Source organism: Saimiri boliviensis, chromosome 12 (genome assembly GCF_048565385.1).
Source record: "Saimiri boliviensis isolate mSaiBol1 chromosome 12, mSaiBol1.pri, whole genome shotgun sequence".
Lineage (NCBI taxonomy): Eukaryota > Metazoa > Chordata > Mammalia > Primates > Cebidae > Saimiri > Saimiri boliviensis.
The window spans coordinates 111,879,756-111,893,975 of record NC_133460.1 but is presented as its reverse complement, the minus strand read 5'-3'; the positions used below and the strand labels follow the sequence as shown (position 1 = coordinate 111,893,975).

The window sequence follows — 14,220 nt, the reverse complement described above, 5'->3', positions numbered from 1 at the left end:
TGTTATGTTCCCAAGTTATACATTTGTCATTTAGATGTTAACAAAAGCAACATATCCCCTGCTATTGCCAAAGCCTTTCAGGGATATCTCCTCTGGGGTCAACCTCAGCTTCCAGTAAGGATGGGAAACATTTGCTTTGCAGCGAGTTTCAAAGACTCAGTCATGCCTTCAGTTATGTGAATAGCATTCTCAAAAACCGAAAAGTGCCCTGAAGCCTCAGACACATTAAAAAAATTTTAAATAAGAGACAAAACTTGCAAGTTTTTTTGGTTTCCATACGGTATCTGTTTGGAACCAGTTGATTTCCAATTTGAGATAAATGGCATCAAAGAAAATGTCAACTATCTCTATGCACGGAGACTCAGAGGAGGCCAGGATGGGCTAGGATCTGGCTCTAAAGCCCTGTGTGTGTGCAGGTGAGCATGGTGATGTCAGGGTACCAGAGCAGGCACTCGTCAAGGAGAGCCCAGAAACGGCCCAGGGCCAGGTAGATGCAGCAGCCCAGGTCAGAGCACAGTGATGATATTTGCCTTCCCTTTGCTTGCTCTCCACTTTTACTCTTCGCTACTGGGGAGCCACATTCTGACCTTGCCCAAGTCACTGCCCAAACTCCTGATGCTGAAGAAGGCGAACCACCACCCAGTTAATGAAGGTGCTGCACTGTCACTCTGGTTGACGCCTATGGACCCCTCAGAGCCTACGGAGTCTTCATTGCTGATGATTGTAATAATCATTGAGCTTGAACACCTGTAAGCAGTTCTCTTAGATGGGAAAGTCATGTTACCAGAATCTTCAGCTTTGCAGTGTTCAGCTGCTAACGGTCCTGGGATGCTTCCCCTGGGAGCAGCTCTGCGATGTGCAGTGAGACGAGATGCTCTCCTATCGCTTCTCATGGCCACCCAGGGCTTCTTTCAAATCAGAAACCAACCATTGGCAGTACAATAAAATATGTATAAATGCCTCTTTCTTGTCCAGCAGTGGTGGACTGACTGTTCCGATTGAGAAATTAACCATATCAGCTTCTTGGCTAGGGTGAGGTCACACCAAGTGTCCCCCAAGAGTAATAATTATTGCAAAGCTCTGCTATATTTCTGCTTGGTATTTATCACATGGAACCAATTTTGACTGTAGATGTTGAAACAAAAGAGCAGAAGGAAGCAAAGATGGCTGATTTCAAAATGCCAAAATAATTCAACCAACATCAGGTCAATCTTTGGGGAAAACGGTCTGCCAGACCTGGTAAGGAAATTCTCCTGTGTGTAACTGGATGGCGTGCACAGCTCAGGCTCACTGGTTGCATCCTAGTTTGCCCAACATCAAGGTCCTGTATGTCCAGCTGTGACCAGATTGTTTTTGCTGCTCCCAAAGTTCTGGAGATCTAATTTCTGTTCAAAAAATCTTCCCTGAGCAGCTGCTGGGTGTGTAAGGGGCTCACATACTGGAAGAAATTGCACATGGTTCCTGGCCTTGGAGGGCTCACCACCCAGCGTGAGAGAAAGACCCTTCCTCAGTTAAAATCAGTGCCCTGCACTCACTGGCGGAGCATGGTGTGTGCAGGTCTCCATGGAAGCAAGGGGGTGGGGGGAACACATGTCTGCAAAGCCCCGTTGGAGGGCAGAATCCTGAAACATGAGCTGCCAGGGGGTGTAAGCTCACACTGTGGACCCTCCCTTCCTTCTCAGTGCTGGATCTTGGGTGCCATATAAAAAGAAGTCAGCTCTTTAACTCTGTGTTTTGAAAATGTGGTCAGGTTCCCAGAAGCATAATGGGCACTGTTTGCTCACACTGGCAATCATGGCAATCATGGCAGTGTGTCATTCACATTTAGGACATGGAGTTCCTGTGAATGTCATTTCAAATATTACTCGGCCTATGCATTGACCAGAACATGGATTTTTACAGAATCATTTTCACAGGAAAAGTTTTTATGATAGATTTTTTTCTTTTTTCTTTTTTTCTTTTTTTTTTTTTTGAGACATGGTCTCACTTCATCACCCAGGCTGGAGTATAATGGTGGGATCTCGGCCCACTATAATTTCCACTTGCTGGGCGCAAGCAAATCTCACGCTTCAGCCTCCCTAGTAGCTGGGATTACAGAAATGCACTCCCACACTTTGCTAATTTTTGTATGTTTAGTAGAGATAGGGTTTCACCAATGTTGGCCAGGCTGGTCTCAAAGCCCTGACCTCAAGCCATCCCCCAACCTTGGCCTCCCAAAGTGTTGGAATTACAGGCGTATTTTCTTTTCTTTTTTGAGACAGGGTCTTGCTTTGTCACCCAGTCTGGAGTTGAGTGGTGTAATCATAGCTCACTACAGCCTCTAGGTCCTGGGCTCAAGTGATCCTCCTGCCTCAGCCTCTAGGGTAGCTGGGACCACAGGCACACGCCACTATACCCAGCCACTTTTCTTATGTTTTTGTAGAGACAGGGGTCTCACTAGCCGAGGCTCAACTTTATTGTGAGAGATATTTCTGCTCATGTGACACTGGACTCTTTGTCCTCGGTTCCAAGAACAGTCTGGTTTGCAAATGTGTGGGACTTTGAGCAGTCACGTTGTCTACAGCAGAAGGCAGAATCACCTGGAATGCAAGTGAGGAATCCCCACCCTGGACCAACCGAATAGCAGTTTCTGCAGAGTAAGGCCCTGATCTGCTTGTTTTTTAAAAAAATCTTTCCAGGTGATCTTAATTCAGTGTTGACAACAACCAGCTTCACCAAGGCCAGGCACTGGAGGGACAGGCATCGCTGTACTGGGTATTGTTTTTAAGTCCTTTGGATGTGGTCGGCTTGAAATTAAATTAATTTATTGAAGAAACCTCTGGACAACCTTGCAAAGGAAGCAAGGCAGACTGAGGGAAAGCTCGGCTCCCGGCTGGCCTTTGAGCGCTTCGCCCGAGTCAGGATCCGCTGCAGGTGGTGGGACTCTCACCCCAGTCTGCCATTCCCCCTGCCCGCTACTCTCTTTTCTCCCCCGACCTCCACTTGTTCTTAAGGAACTCAACATTGCACCATGAGCCCAAGCTAAAAATAATTGGAAACATAAATCTGCTGCAGAAAGTAATTAACTGGAAAGAGAAGAACAGTAAAGTTTATTTCTCTAGAATTCATAAAGAGCCCCCTCCTTACTCCTACCCTGTCCACATAAGGAGATTTTCCTGGAGAGGAATATTTGTCATCTGCTTCCAGAGATGTAACCACACTAGAAGGGGAAGAGTACAGAGGACTAGAAAAAGATGCCCTTCCGGGCTCAGGCCACTTCTCCCCAAGGAACCCTGGCAACTTTCCGAGAGGCTGGGGTACCAGCCTGGGCTTCCCGGGAGAGCTATCAGGCCACACTTGGAGATCTGTTGATAGAATGAGCTCCTTCTGCAGGCACTGGGGCTGACAGATTCAGGAGCTGCCCTGTGAGACTCCCTGGTGACCAGGTGTTTACAGAGGGAGTCATGGTTCCCACCCGCCCACTCACAAAGCCACCCTCCCTCGATGTCTGAGGACTTACAGAAAACCGGAACTCCAAAGGCAGGTGGCAACTGGGGCCTGAAGGGTTACATTTCCCTGCACGGGGAGCCCGGATGTCCGGATGGCTCTCACGTGTGTCGCTTATCCGCACGGTTCTGCCTCCCAGCTGTGGGATCTGCGGCCAGGCGCTCTTCTCTGTGGCCACGTTGTTCTTGGCTCTTGCCTGGGGCTCCCAGCATCAAGGCAATTAGCACCAATTGTGAGGTGGCTTTCCTGATTCATAGGCTTGCCCCCTAAAAGGAAGAAAAGAACGGAATGTGTTTGCTAATTTTGTAGGCAGAGAGCAGCTGTCAGATGCTATGAAAGTTTATTGTTATTTCATTCTTGATAACTTTCCCTGAATTTTCAGCTTTTATTGTCTAAATTCTGAGCCAGGAGCTGAAGGAGAGATATAGCTGTCAGACCTATGTGGCAGGAAATTCAGAAAGCCAAAAAATAATTTTAAAATGCAGCAGTTAGAATCAAGATGAATTGTCACCTTAATACACAGAAAATATGAGTCAACAGGCCGCAAATGACTCCCTTTTGAAAAATCACATCATTAGATCTTACCAGAAGTCCCAAACAAAACTAAATTCAATGGTCACTTTCTAATTCACTCTGGAAAAAAAAAAAAAAAAAAAAAAAAGGAGGTCCGGGCACGGTGGCTCACGCCTGTAATCCCAGCACTTTGGGAGGTCGAGGCAGGTGGATCATGAGGTCAAGAGATCGAGACCATCCTGGAAAACATGGTGAAACCCCATCTCTACTAAAAATACAAAAAATTAGCTGGGCAAGGTGGCGCATGCCTGTAATCCAGCTACTCAGGAGGCTGAGGCAGGAGAATTGCCTGAACCCAGGAGGCGGAGGTTGTGGTGAGCTGAAACCGCGCCATTGCACTCCAGCCTGGGTAACAAGAGCGAAACTCTGTCTCAAAAAAAAAAAAAAAAAAAAAAAGGAATGTTAACTATTTACCAATGAATATCCAAAAACAGCTTTACTAAGTGTGTAAAGCAGAAAAATACTGCAAGCCATGTCAGCGGCTTTGGACACAGCTCCTTTTTTTTCCACACTGAAGTTTTAATTTTATTTATTATTATTATTATTTTTGAGATGGAGTCTCACATGATCTCCGCTCACTGCAACCTCCGCCTCCTTGATTTCTATTTTCTAGTTAAGTAACCAAATTATTTCTTATTGGTTACCAAACTTTGCTGAGGAGTGAGTTCCTTTAGTCCCCAGCAAACTTCAGGATAGATCCTGGAATTTCCCCTTTAGCGTCCAGGAGGAGCTGGTGCATGTGGAATGGGGAGCAATTCCCCCTTCTGGTGACTCAGCGGTGATTCATCTGCAGCCACTTACCTGTCCCCCGAACAGGTGTGCCCTACGTGCTGTAGCTTTGTCCTCCTGTCCTCTGATGTCACCTTCTATTACTTTCAAAGCAAGTGTGTGCTAAATTGTAGCAATAGGAATCCCCCAGCTGCTGCATCTCCACAGTGAGCAAGAGGCAGAGGCAAGAGACTTCAGCTGAAGTCAGGAACAGGAACAGTCCCAGCCCAGATGGCCACATCCCACTCAGCCAGAAGGCAGGCCGAATAGGCTCCACCCATCCCCCCTAGGCAGCTGACCCATGCTCTGCTGGAGTGCTTCTCTGGGATGCAGAGCCCGAGAGTATGCTGAGAATTTCACCACGCCCTATGGGTTATTAGCAGAAATTGGCAAAATAGTCGAGTCGCCACTAAGCACAAGTAGGCTGTGCCTGTGCAAGCTGGACTTTGTCCACAGTCCCTAGTTCCACCTGAGGAGAATATTCCCTTGCCAGGGTGATGACGTCATCGTCCTCATGCCACTGAGCTGAGACTTGCCCAGTCTTCTCCTGTCTGCTCCCTTCTCCCATGGGTTTTCAAGGATCACGTGGCCATGCCAACGACTGTGAGACATACCCACATTGCCCTTCTGCTGCCCTTTTCTCTCTCCTCTCCCCACCTTTTTTTTTGAGACGGAGTCTCGCTCTGTTGCCAGGCTGGAGTGCCGTGGCACGATCTTGGCTCACTGCAACCTCCGCCTCCCGGGTTCAAGTGATTCTCCTGCCTCAGCCCCTCCCGAGTAACTGAGACTACAGGCATGAGCCACCATGCCCAGCTAAGTTTTGTATTTTTAGTGGAAATGGGGGTTTCACCGGGTTGACCAGGATGGTCTCGATCTATTGACCTTGTGATCTGCCCACCTTGATCTCCCAAAGTGCTGGGATTACAGACGTGAGCCACCGCACCCGGCCTCCTCCCGCTTTCTTTCCTGTACTTTCTCGCTCTCCCTTGCAGCCGGGCCCTGGGGTTACCTGTCACTGTTTCTTCTGGGGCCTCTCCCACTCCTGGTCTAGGAGGCTCCACTCCAAGATCTACACCACTTGGGATGCCTGCTGTCTCTGGATGAGGGTCTTTACCGTAAACCTCTTTGCCAGCAGCCCCTGAGGCTGTATCTCTGGCACCCGACTGCAAGCTGCTGGTCACATCTTCTTTATGCCCACTCTCTGTCCAATGGGAGGAAACTTTTCTCCCTCATGGAACACGGCTGATTAAAAAGCCAAAAAACAAACAAACAAACAAATAGAATTAAGAGGTTCAAAAATGGAGTGGGGATGTTCTCCTGTCCAAGGGAAGTGTCGGGTCTCATGGGAGCCCTGTGTCTATCTGGCTGGGCCAGGTGGCTCATGCCTGTAATCCCAGCACTTTGGGAGGCCAAGGAGGGAGGATCACTTGAGCCCAGGAATTGGAGACCAGCCTGGGCAACGCCTGGGCAACATAGTGAGATCCTGTCCCTAAAAAAAATTAAAAGGAAAACTAGCTGAGCATGGTTGTGGTGACACATCCTATAGTCCCAGCTACTCCGGAGGCTGAGGCAGGAGGATTTCTTGCTTGAACCTGGGAGGTGAAGACTGCAGGGAGCTATGATCTTGCCACTGAACCACAGGCTGGGTGGCAGAGCAAGACCCTATCTCCGAAAAAGATGAAAAAGAGAGAAAGAGAAAGAGAGTCAGAATAAAGTCTGTGCAGGGAGGGGGCCAGGCTGGCGGAGGACTTTGCAGTCACACCCAACAAGGAATACTCCAGAGACATGGCCTGTTGATCATGCTGGGATTTCTGTCCCTCCTCAGACGTTTGGACAGGCTGCCAGGCAGGAAAGGAGCAAGGGAATTTTGTGTGAGTCCCAAAGGAGAATTAGGACCCAGGGTTTAAGTTGTAGAGATGCAGATTTGGGCTCAGCATAATGAGGAATTTTTAAATCATTACGGCAATGCAGGGAGGGAAAGAACAGGTTTGAGGAGGGGATTGGTGACCCCTCCAATGGGCGCTCACAGCACCCTGGGGTCTCTTAACTCCCATGCATGTTCTCTGAATTCTTTGAAACACTCTGGTTCAGGAAGGAACTCCTCAACCTTTGACCTGTGGGTATAACACCGAGGGAATACCACCCCTAGGCCCAGAAACCAGAGATCCTACCTGGCCTTTTCGCATTCCGTTCTTTAAAGCTGCTCCAGGTAAAGATGTGAGGTCTCCAAGACTCCCTCCCTGGAGACCAGAGAAACCGGAATGGAAAGAAAGAGGCTTTCACTTGTTTTTACTCGTGCTGTTCCCAGTGATGTTGTCGTTGCCTCACTGTAACTTGGAAATTCTCCAAATCACTTTCTCCTGTGTCCTGGTGGCTTTCCTGGCACAATCCCCATAAATGCTATTTGATGTGCTGGCCTTGTCCACAGGGCCTTGCACACCCCGACAGCCCTCGGCTGGGCTGGGACTGCGTGTCAGTGCACTACTGTGTCACCTGGGCCCTGCGTCCTCAACAAAAGAGCAGGTGGAGGAGACGGCTGGTGGGGGTCAGCCGAGAAAGGCGAAACCAGGAACCCAGGACCGACAGGCAGGACACCTTTGCTTCATTTTTCAAGGGTGTCATTCCATGCCTGGAGCTCCTTTACATTTAAGAAATATGCAAATTTCATACAATCCTGTCAGGATTCAGAAGAGTTCTCCTTGGAAAGCAGAGTCAAGGCTCACTCATGGGCAGGTTCGCAGCTGCCGCCAGCGTTGAAGCCCTGTGAGCATCTGGTCCTCTCTGGCTCCAGGGAAGTGGAGTCTGAAGTAGGACCCACACCTCGATTTACACCAACAGGAATCATTTTCTTCTGTCAGCCTTCGGCTCCCACTTTTCTGGTCACCTTTCTTAGCCTTTTCTCTGCTGATGCCACCCCTGACTCATATAATTACCCCAGAAACCACAGGACTTACGGGATTCTCACAGTGCACAGGTTTTCAGGGTGACCCCCCCCTGTGAGTGCCTCCAAGTGGAAGCCAAGTTAGTGCTCAGAGCAACAGGGGCACTGGTGAAACTGTGACAAGCACCTTGGCAAGGAAGGAAGGCCAAGCTCGCTAACAGGAAGGCTGCCCGGCCCTGCTGCCAGTATCCAGGAAGGCAAGCTCTTTCCTAGGGGACTTCAAAATCAGGATAAATACCCAGTTATCTGTAGTGTGGTGGTTATATCCATTCAACCCACTGATTCAACAACCAGCCCACAGTGAGGAATGTGGGTCTTGTTCCTGCTTGCCTGGGAGGTTCCTGACATCTCTAACTGACATCCAACAACCGCTAACTCAGGCACCTAAGAGGGCTGGGTGGGGAGGAATGCCAGGCTAGGGCTGCTATTTGCATTCCTTGCAATGTTTTGCACTCACAAAACATTGTTTTAGTTTTAGGGATACTGAATAATTCTTCCCAAAGAACTCTGCATTTGGTGGCTATCCTGTTCCTGGTCCTGAGCTTGTTCACGTCGCTGCTGAGCTCCGGGTTTACCTGCTACAACAGCATCAGCAACCCTTACCAGACGTTCCTGGGGCCGATGGGGGTGTACACCTGGAACGGGCTCAGCGGTGAGTGGCCCTGTGAGACTCAGTGCTCTGCAGGGAACCGCATAAACACACACGATCAGGTTTACGCCAAGGAAACTATGAGGGCCTCCCATGAGCTGAGAACTGGGGTTTATTTTGTCAGTCCAGAGCGTTTATGAAGCATCTCTGGAAATAGAATTCTCTTCTAAAGGCACCGTTGAGGAGGCTTACAACAAGCCAGCCTTTGCTTTTGAGAATCTAACATACGAAGTCAAAATGCACAAAAGTCAACAAAATATTGACTGAGCTCCTGCCATGTGCTTAACTCTAAGCTAGGCTCTGTATGGTATATAGAAGCACACACACATGCACACACGTGCATACATATACACACACACACACGCATACATATGTGCACACGTGCAAACACACACAGGCGCACACTGGCAACACTTCCTTCCCTTTCCTCCTCCACATGACAAGAGTCCACCTGGTCTCCACACAAGACATCTCTGCATGGTTGTGCCACAGAGCCACAGATAATGTCACATAAGAGAATCTGGGAGCAATATCTTTCTTGCGGGCCACCTGTGAGCCTGGGGTGTTGCTGGGTGGTGTTGCTTGGTTATTTTGTTTGTTTCATGAGTGTGGTGCTGGGAGGATGGAGCCCAGGTAGGAAATGGGTCCCAGCTTTGACCCACAGTCTTTTGGCTTTCACTGGGTTTTGCCACGGCTCTGCAGTTGCCCCACTGCCTACAGCAGGGCCGGGGAAGTGCCTCTTTGCCCTGCCCAGCTGCCCTCAGGGCCTTGCTCCCGCCAGGCAGCCAGCTTTCTCCTGTTCTGTCCCTCTCTCCACCATCGAAACTGGATCTTAGGAATGAAGCCTGTCCTAAGGAAATGATTTCCAAGGTGGCTTCATTTAAGTTTCAGGTGACACATTTTAACACATACCTGAAATTTTCAAGCACAGGAAAGAGGCTGTGGATATCAGATGTGTCAGGAAGCCTCAGAGGAGGAACTGAGGGCAGCGGCATCCTGTCCCTCCATTGAGTGCCATCCTTACCACTAGGCAGGCGCAGGTGGGTGGAGGAGGCCAGCATCTCCATGCCATGGAGTAGTGGTGCACTGAGGAATATGAACGATGGCTTTCCAGTGGGGAAAAACAAAAAGAGAAAAAAGTGCTGGTGACTGGAATGGGGCAAACACAGCCACGTGGCTGTTTTCAGACTCCCAATGTGAGAGCACTCACGTGGAGTCGCGATATACAAACTGGCCCCAGCACCACACAGTAGGAGGGTGAGGGATGCTTTTTAAAATGTGAAAGCGTTAAGCCTGTAAGGACTACAGGTGGACCAGGCTCACATTACATACTCACACCTCAGCTCCGAGGATGTGAGGTCAGGCTGGTTTCACCACATTCATGTATAACTGACTCTTTCTTTCTGTGCTTTCATTACTTGGCGGTAAAAACAAATAAATTCCCCAATTTAATGGGCATCCAATATGGAGAAGCCACAACAATCCCATAGAATGAATATCACTGCTTCCATTTCTTAGAGCCGAGCTGAGTGTCAGAGGTTAAGAGACTTTGTTACAAACTCAGATACACTCACCTGAATGCCAGGGTCCCTTGCTCCCGGTCAAGCAAACCAAAGGTAAACCAATTGGTACTCACGGCCAGGGTAGAGATAGATTAATTTTACTGTTGCTTACGTAACTAAGAAAGTATGGGAAGCAGTGGCTTCAGGTACAGCTCGAGTCAGGGTCTCGGCCCATGTTGTGTGGACTGTCCTGCCACCGCTCCGTCTCTGGCCTCCTCAGTGTTCACTCCTTCATTCATTCATTGGCCAGATCAATCCTTGTGAAGGTAAGTTGACTGCTGGCCACCCAGGGCTCATTGCTGATGGAAGCAGCCTGGAGAAAAAAAAAATCAACAACAAAAACTTCTTATTTCCTCCACATTAAGAGAAAGGCCTGGGCTACTTTGCACTCACATCGCCCTTCTTCCATCCCTGCCAGTGGCTGGCAGGCTTGAATTCCCCCATCCATCCACCAATTGGCCAAGGATACCTGCTCATCCCGGAGCTGAGGCCGGAGTCGGCCCTTCCCCAGCCGCAGGGGTGAGTGGGGAAGGAAGACTGCGTTCTTGGAGGGAAAACAGGTACCAGTACCAGAGTGGAGGGCCAGGGGTGGGGCCCGCAGAACAACATGGCCCAGCATTGCTGTGTCTACAGCCCGCAGGGTTCAAAGTCTGTCACCTTTTCCACAAAGCTGTGGCCTCCACAGCCGGATATGGGCTGGCTTTACATATAGCAGAGGCCTCATGCATGTTTGTGAAGAAAAACATGAAAAACAGGGGCCAGACGGCCTCCCTCTAGCCCTGCCTACTCCTATCCACAAAGAATTGTTTGATGGAGAGGGAATTCTGGCCACCTTCCTTTCCTGGCTCAGGGGCAAGTTCTAACACACAGGGAGGCTGTGAGGTGGGCAGAAAAACAACCTGAGAGGTTGATATTTAAGGAGCAGATTATGTTCTGAACGGCCTGGGAGAAGGCCTTAGCACAGCGTGGCTTCTTCTCAATGCCCCTGGAGGCCTCTTGACTCTAATGCTTGGATATGTCTGACTCTTGCCCAAAGTAGCCCTTTGGGGATTCCTGATTTTCTTCACCTGAGCTTTGAGGTTGAAGAACTTAGTGAAACTCTGTTTGCCGGAAGCTCAGCCTGCAGAAGGGCTTGTGTACAGAGATGCCGTGATTGTTGACTTGGGTCATGGCCATGGGGGAGTACAATCAGGCTGACTTCCGGGAATCCTGGGGCCAGAAGGAAGTGCTCCAAACACCTAGGGGCTGGGTTTGAACACCTCTGCTTGGCCAGCAGATGTTGGGTAGCAGAGGAAGTAGGCTTCCTAGCTTGTTTCTGACAGAAAGAAGCAGGTTCTGCTTTGAGGAGACAAGCAGGAGCCTCACTTCCTAGGTTCCCCTGCCCTCTGACCTCAGCCTGCCCTCTGACCTCAGCCTGCCCTCTGACCTCGGCCTGCCCTCTGCACCATACTGACTGCACCCTGTCCTCAGGGGATAAAACTGTCAACCGAGAGAAACTTGAAGCCAGCGAGAACTTTGCAGACTTCCATTCCAAATACATTTGTGTCTCAACTGAGGAACCCAGAGAGGGGAAAGTGATCAGCGGGTCACAGGGCCCAGTGGTTGGAGGCCAGGACAGAAGCCAAGGTCCGTGAGCCTTCCGACGCTCCTCGTCTACCCCAGGGCTTCTTCCAGCCCCTGTAAGTCCTTCTGTCCTGGAGGCTGGAGAAGCCTGGCAGGTAGAGGCTCTGGGCATCTGGTTTCTAAAGGGGACTCACGTTAGCATTTTGTATCTGTATGTCGGCCCCTCCTGATTCAAATCAAAGTTCTAGGCAGCCCACTGCCTAGAAACAAAGCATTTTGCCCTGTATTCATCCTGCCCTTTATGATTAAGCTTTTATAGGAAACTTCACAAGAGGAAAACGAAGGATAATTAAGGCTGTGAGGCATCCAGAGAGCTTCAGAGGGCCAGGGCTTTTGTACGGACAAATTATTAAGAAATAAAACCATTACATTGAGGATGAAGGTCTGTCATCAAGGAGTGTTAAAACATTTTCCTCATTCAAAACCCCTCTAATTAGGACCTTTTGAAGGATGGTTTGGAATGTTTCCGTAGGTGTGAGTGATAGCAAGACACATTTGAAGTCCATCGAGTTCCGGGTACATGGCGTCAGACAGACGCTCAAAGGGTTTCCATGGCCAGGAAGCCGACGGCCCCCTGTGCACATCAGACCTCGCTGGGTGAGCCTGATCACTGGCCTCATCACAAGTCCTGGAACATGCACGTCCTTATCCTCCAAAACCTTTCTTTACTGAGAGGAGTCACAGCTTTACTGAAATGAGTCACACACCGTGTAATTCACCCATTAAAGCATATAATTCCATAACTTTTCGTATGTTCTCAGACATGTGTAAGCATCACAACTGCCAATTTTAGAATATTTTGATCACCTGGAAAAGAAACCTCATGCCCTTTAGCTGCTACACCCTTCCAGCGCATGTCCAGCCCTAAGCAACTGTAAAAACCCTAATCTACTTTTTTTGGGTCTCTATCTCATTCCCTTTGGAAGATGAGGAATGAGGCTCAGAGAAGCTGGATGACTTGGTCCAAGTTTACCTATCTGGGATTTCCAACCCTGTTCTCTCTGATTCCAGAACTACATTCTTCCAACTAGACCAAAGTGGCTCTCCCAAGTCTGTGCTAAAGAATGTTTTTTAGGGCCAGCCACAGTGGCTCACACTCAGCACTTTTGGAGGCCAAGGCAGGTGGATCGCTTGAGTCCAGGGGTTTGAGACCAACCTGGGCAACATAGAAAAACCCGGTCTCTACAAAAAATTAGTCAAGCATGGTGGCATGCGCCTGTACTCTCAGCTAGTCAGGAGGCTGAGGTGGTAAGATGAACTGAGCCTGGGAGGTGGAGGTTCAGTGAGCTGAGGTCCTGCCACTGCACTTCAGAGCCTGGGAGAGAGTGAGACTCCATCTCAAAACAAACAAACAAAAAAGAATGTTCTCTAGTGGAGGACATTGTGAAGAATAAAAAAGGGAAGACAGAAACATACAGTAAGTTCTCTTCTCTAATGAGTTTAGTAAGGAGATCCTTCCTGATGAGACGGTCACCAGTGGCATCATATTGCATGAAATTCAAGCTCCTGGGGTGGCAATTGTGGCCATCAGGGCAACCCAGTCTCTGTACCCAGTTCTTAGGACCCTGGGACCTCTCCCCAGCAACTGAGCTTGTCTCTCACGGTCCCAGGTGCTCCAGGCCCACTGCCCACCCAGGGTCTTTGCTGAGGCCGCTTCTTCCATCTGCAATGCCCTGTCCTTCCTCAGATCTTCCCAGAACTCTTTACACAGCTTCTCTCCTGAACTGTCCTATTCACCCATTCATTCAGCACACTCCTGCACTCACCACCTAGGAAGCGGGCTGTTTGGTAGACCAGTTGCACAAAACTGCTTCTGAAAGCATTTGGGTCAGCACGTTTGCTGTTGGTTATACACAACCCTGCACAATCATTAGTGTTTTGCATCTAGACACCTAGTTTGTGTCTTACATTTCTGTAATTCTCCCTAGCGCTTGAGTTTAAACTCCAGTGTAGATATTCAATAAATTCCCATAAATATGTGTTCCATAAACCTAAGTGACATTAAAAACTGTATCACCATGCCATGCATGAAACTCCATCTTCTTTTCAGCATCCTTTGTTTTTGTGACCATGATACTGTTTGTGGCAAACGTACAGTCCAACCATCTCTCTGAAGAGTTGTCTCACTTGCTTTACCCGGCAATCACCAGTAAAGGAACGACCCACAGCTATGGATACTCATTCTGGCTCATACTGCTCATCATTTTTCTAAATATAGTCACTGTGATCATCATCATTTTCTACCAGAAGGCCAGATACCAGCGGAAGCAGGAGCAGAGAAAGCCAATGGAATATGCTCCAAGGGACGGAATTTTATTCTAAATTCTGTTTCATCTCATTTTGGCATTACATCTATTTTACATCAGCCCTGAGTAGTCTGAGTAGTAACTGGTTAGCTTATCTGGACAATCAGCATGGTAAAGTGACTGTCATTTGTGATGGCATTTGTGTTTCATTGATGCTGTACTCTTGAAAAATTTTTCCCACAACGTTGGGGCGAATGAATGGGAAACGTCGCCAGTCTGTGTGGCATTCAAAGCTGTAGGATCATGATAAGTGTGCCGACCCTTCTGACCTGGTCTCACTATCCAAAATAATAAAAGATTGTGTCATGTTTC

General features: G+C 48.8%; 1 protein-coding gene and 1 long non-coding RNA gene across 2 annotated transcripts in view; one reads left to right on the top strand and one right to left on the bottom strand.

The window, feature by feature from the left end:
• The window catches only part of LOC141580666 (uncharacterized), a 20,109-nt gene extending 14,993 nt beyond the window's left edge, over nt 1–5,116 (bottom strand). Inside the window, exons 1-2 of the long non-coding RNA XR_012512966.1 lie at nt 4,861–5,116; nt 3,500–3,752 (exon numbers count right to left, since the gene is read on the bottom strand). This is a non-coding gene — a long non-coding RNA (uncharacterized LOC141580666). The remainder of the gene's footprint in view (nt 1–3,499; nt 3,753–4,860) is intronic.
• CLRN3 (clarin 3) overlaps nt 1–14,220 on the top strand; it is a 15,570-nt gene extending 1,350 nt beyond the window's left edge. Inside the window, exons 2-3 of the mRNA XM_003922094.3 lie at nt 8,241–8,420; nt 13,653–14,220. Of these exons, the coding sequence (XP_003922143.1) occupies nt 8,241–8,420; nt 13,653–13,924 (452 nt within the window). The 3' untranslated portion in view covers nt 13,925–14,220. The remainder of the gene's footprint in view (nt 1–8,240; nt 8,421–13,652) is intronic.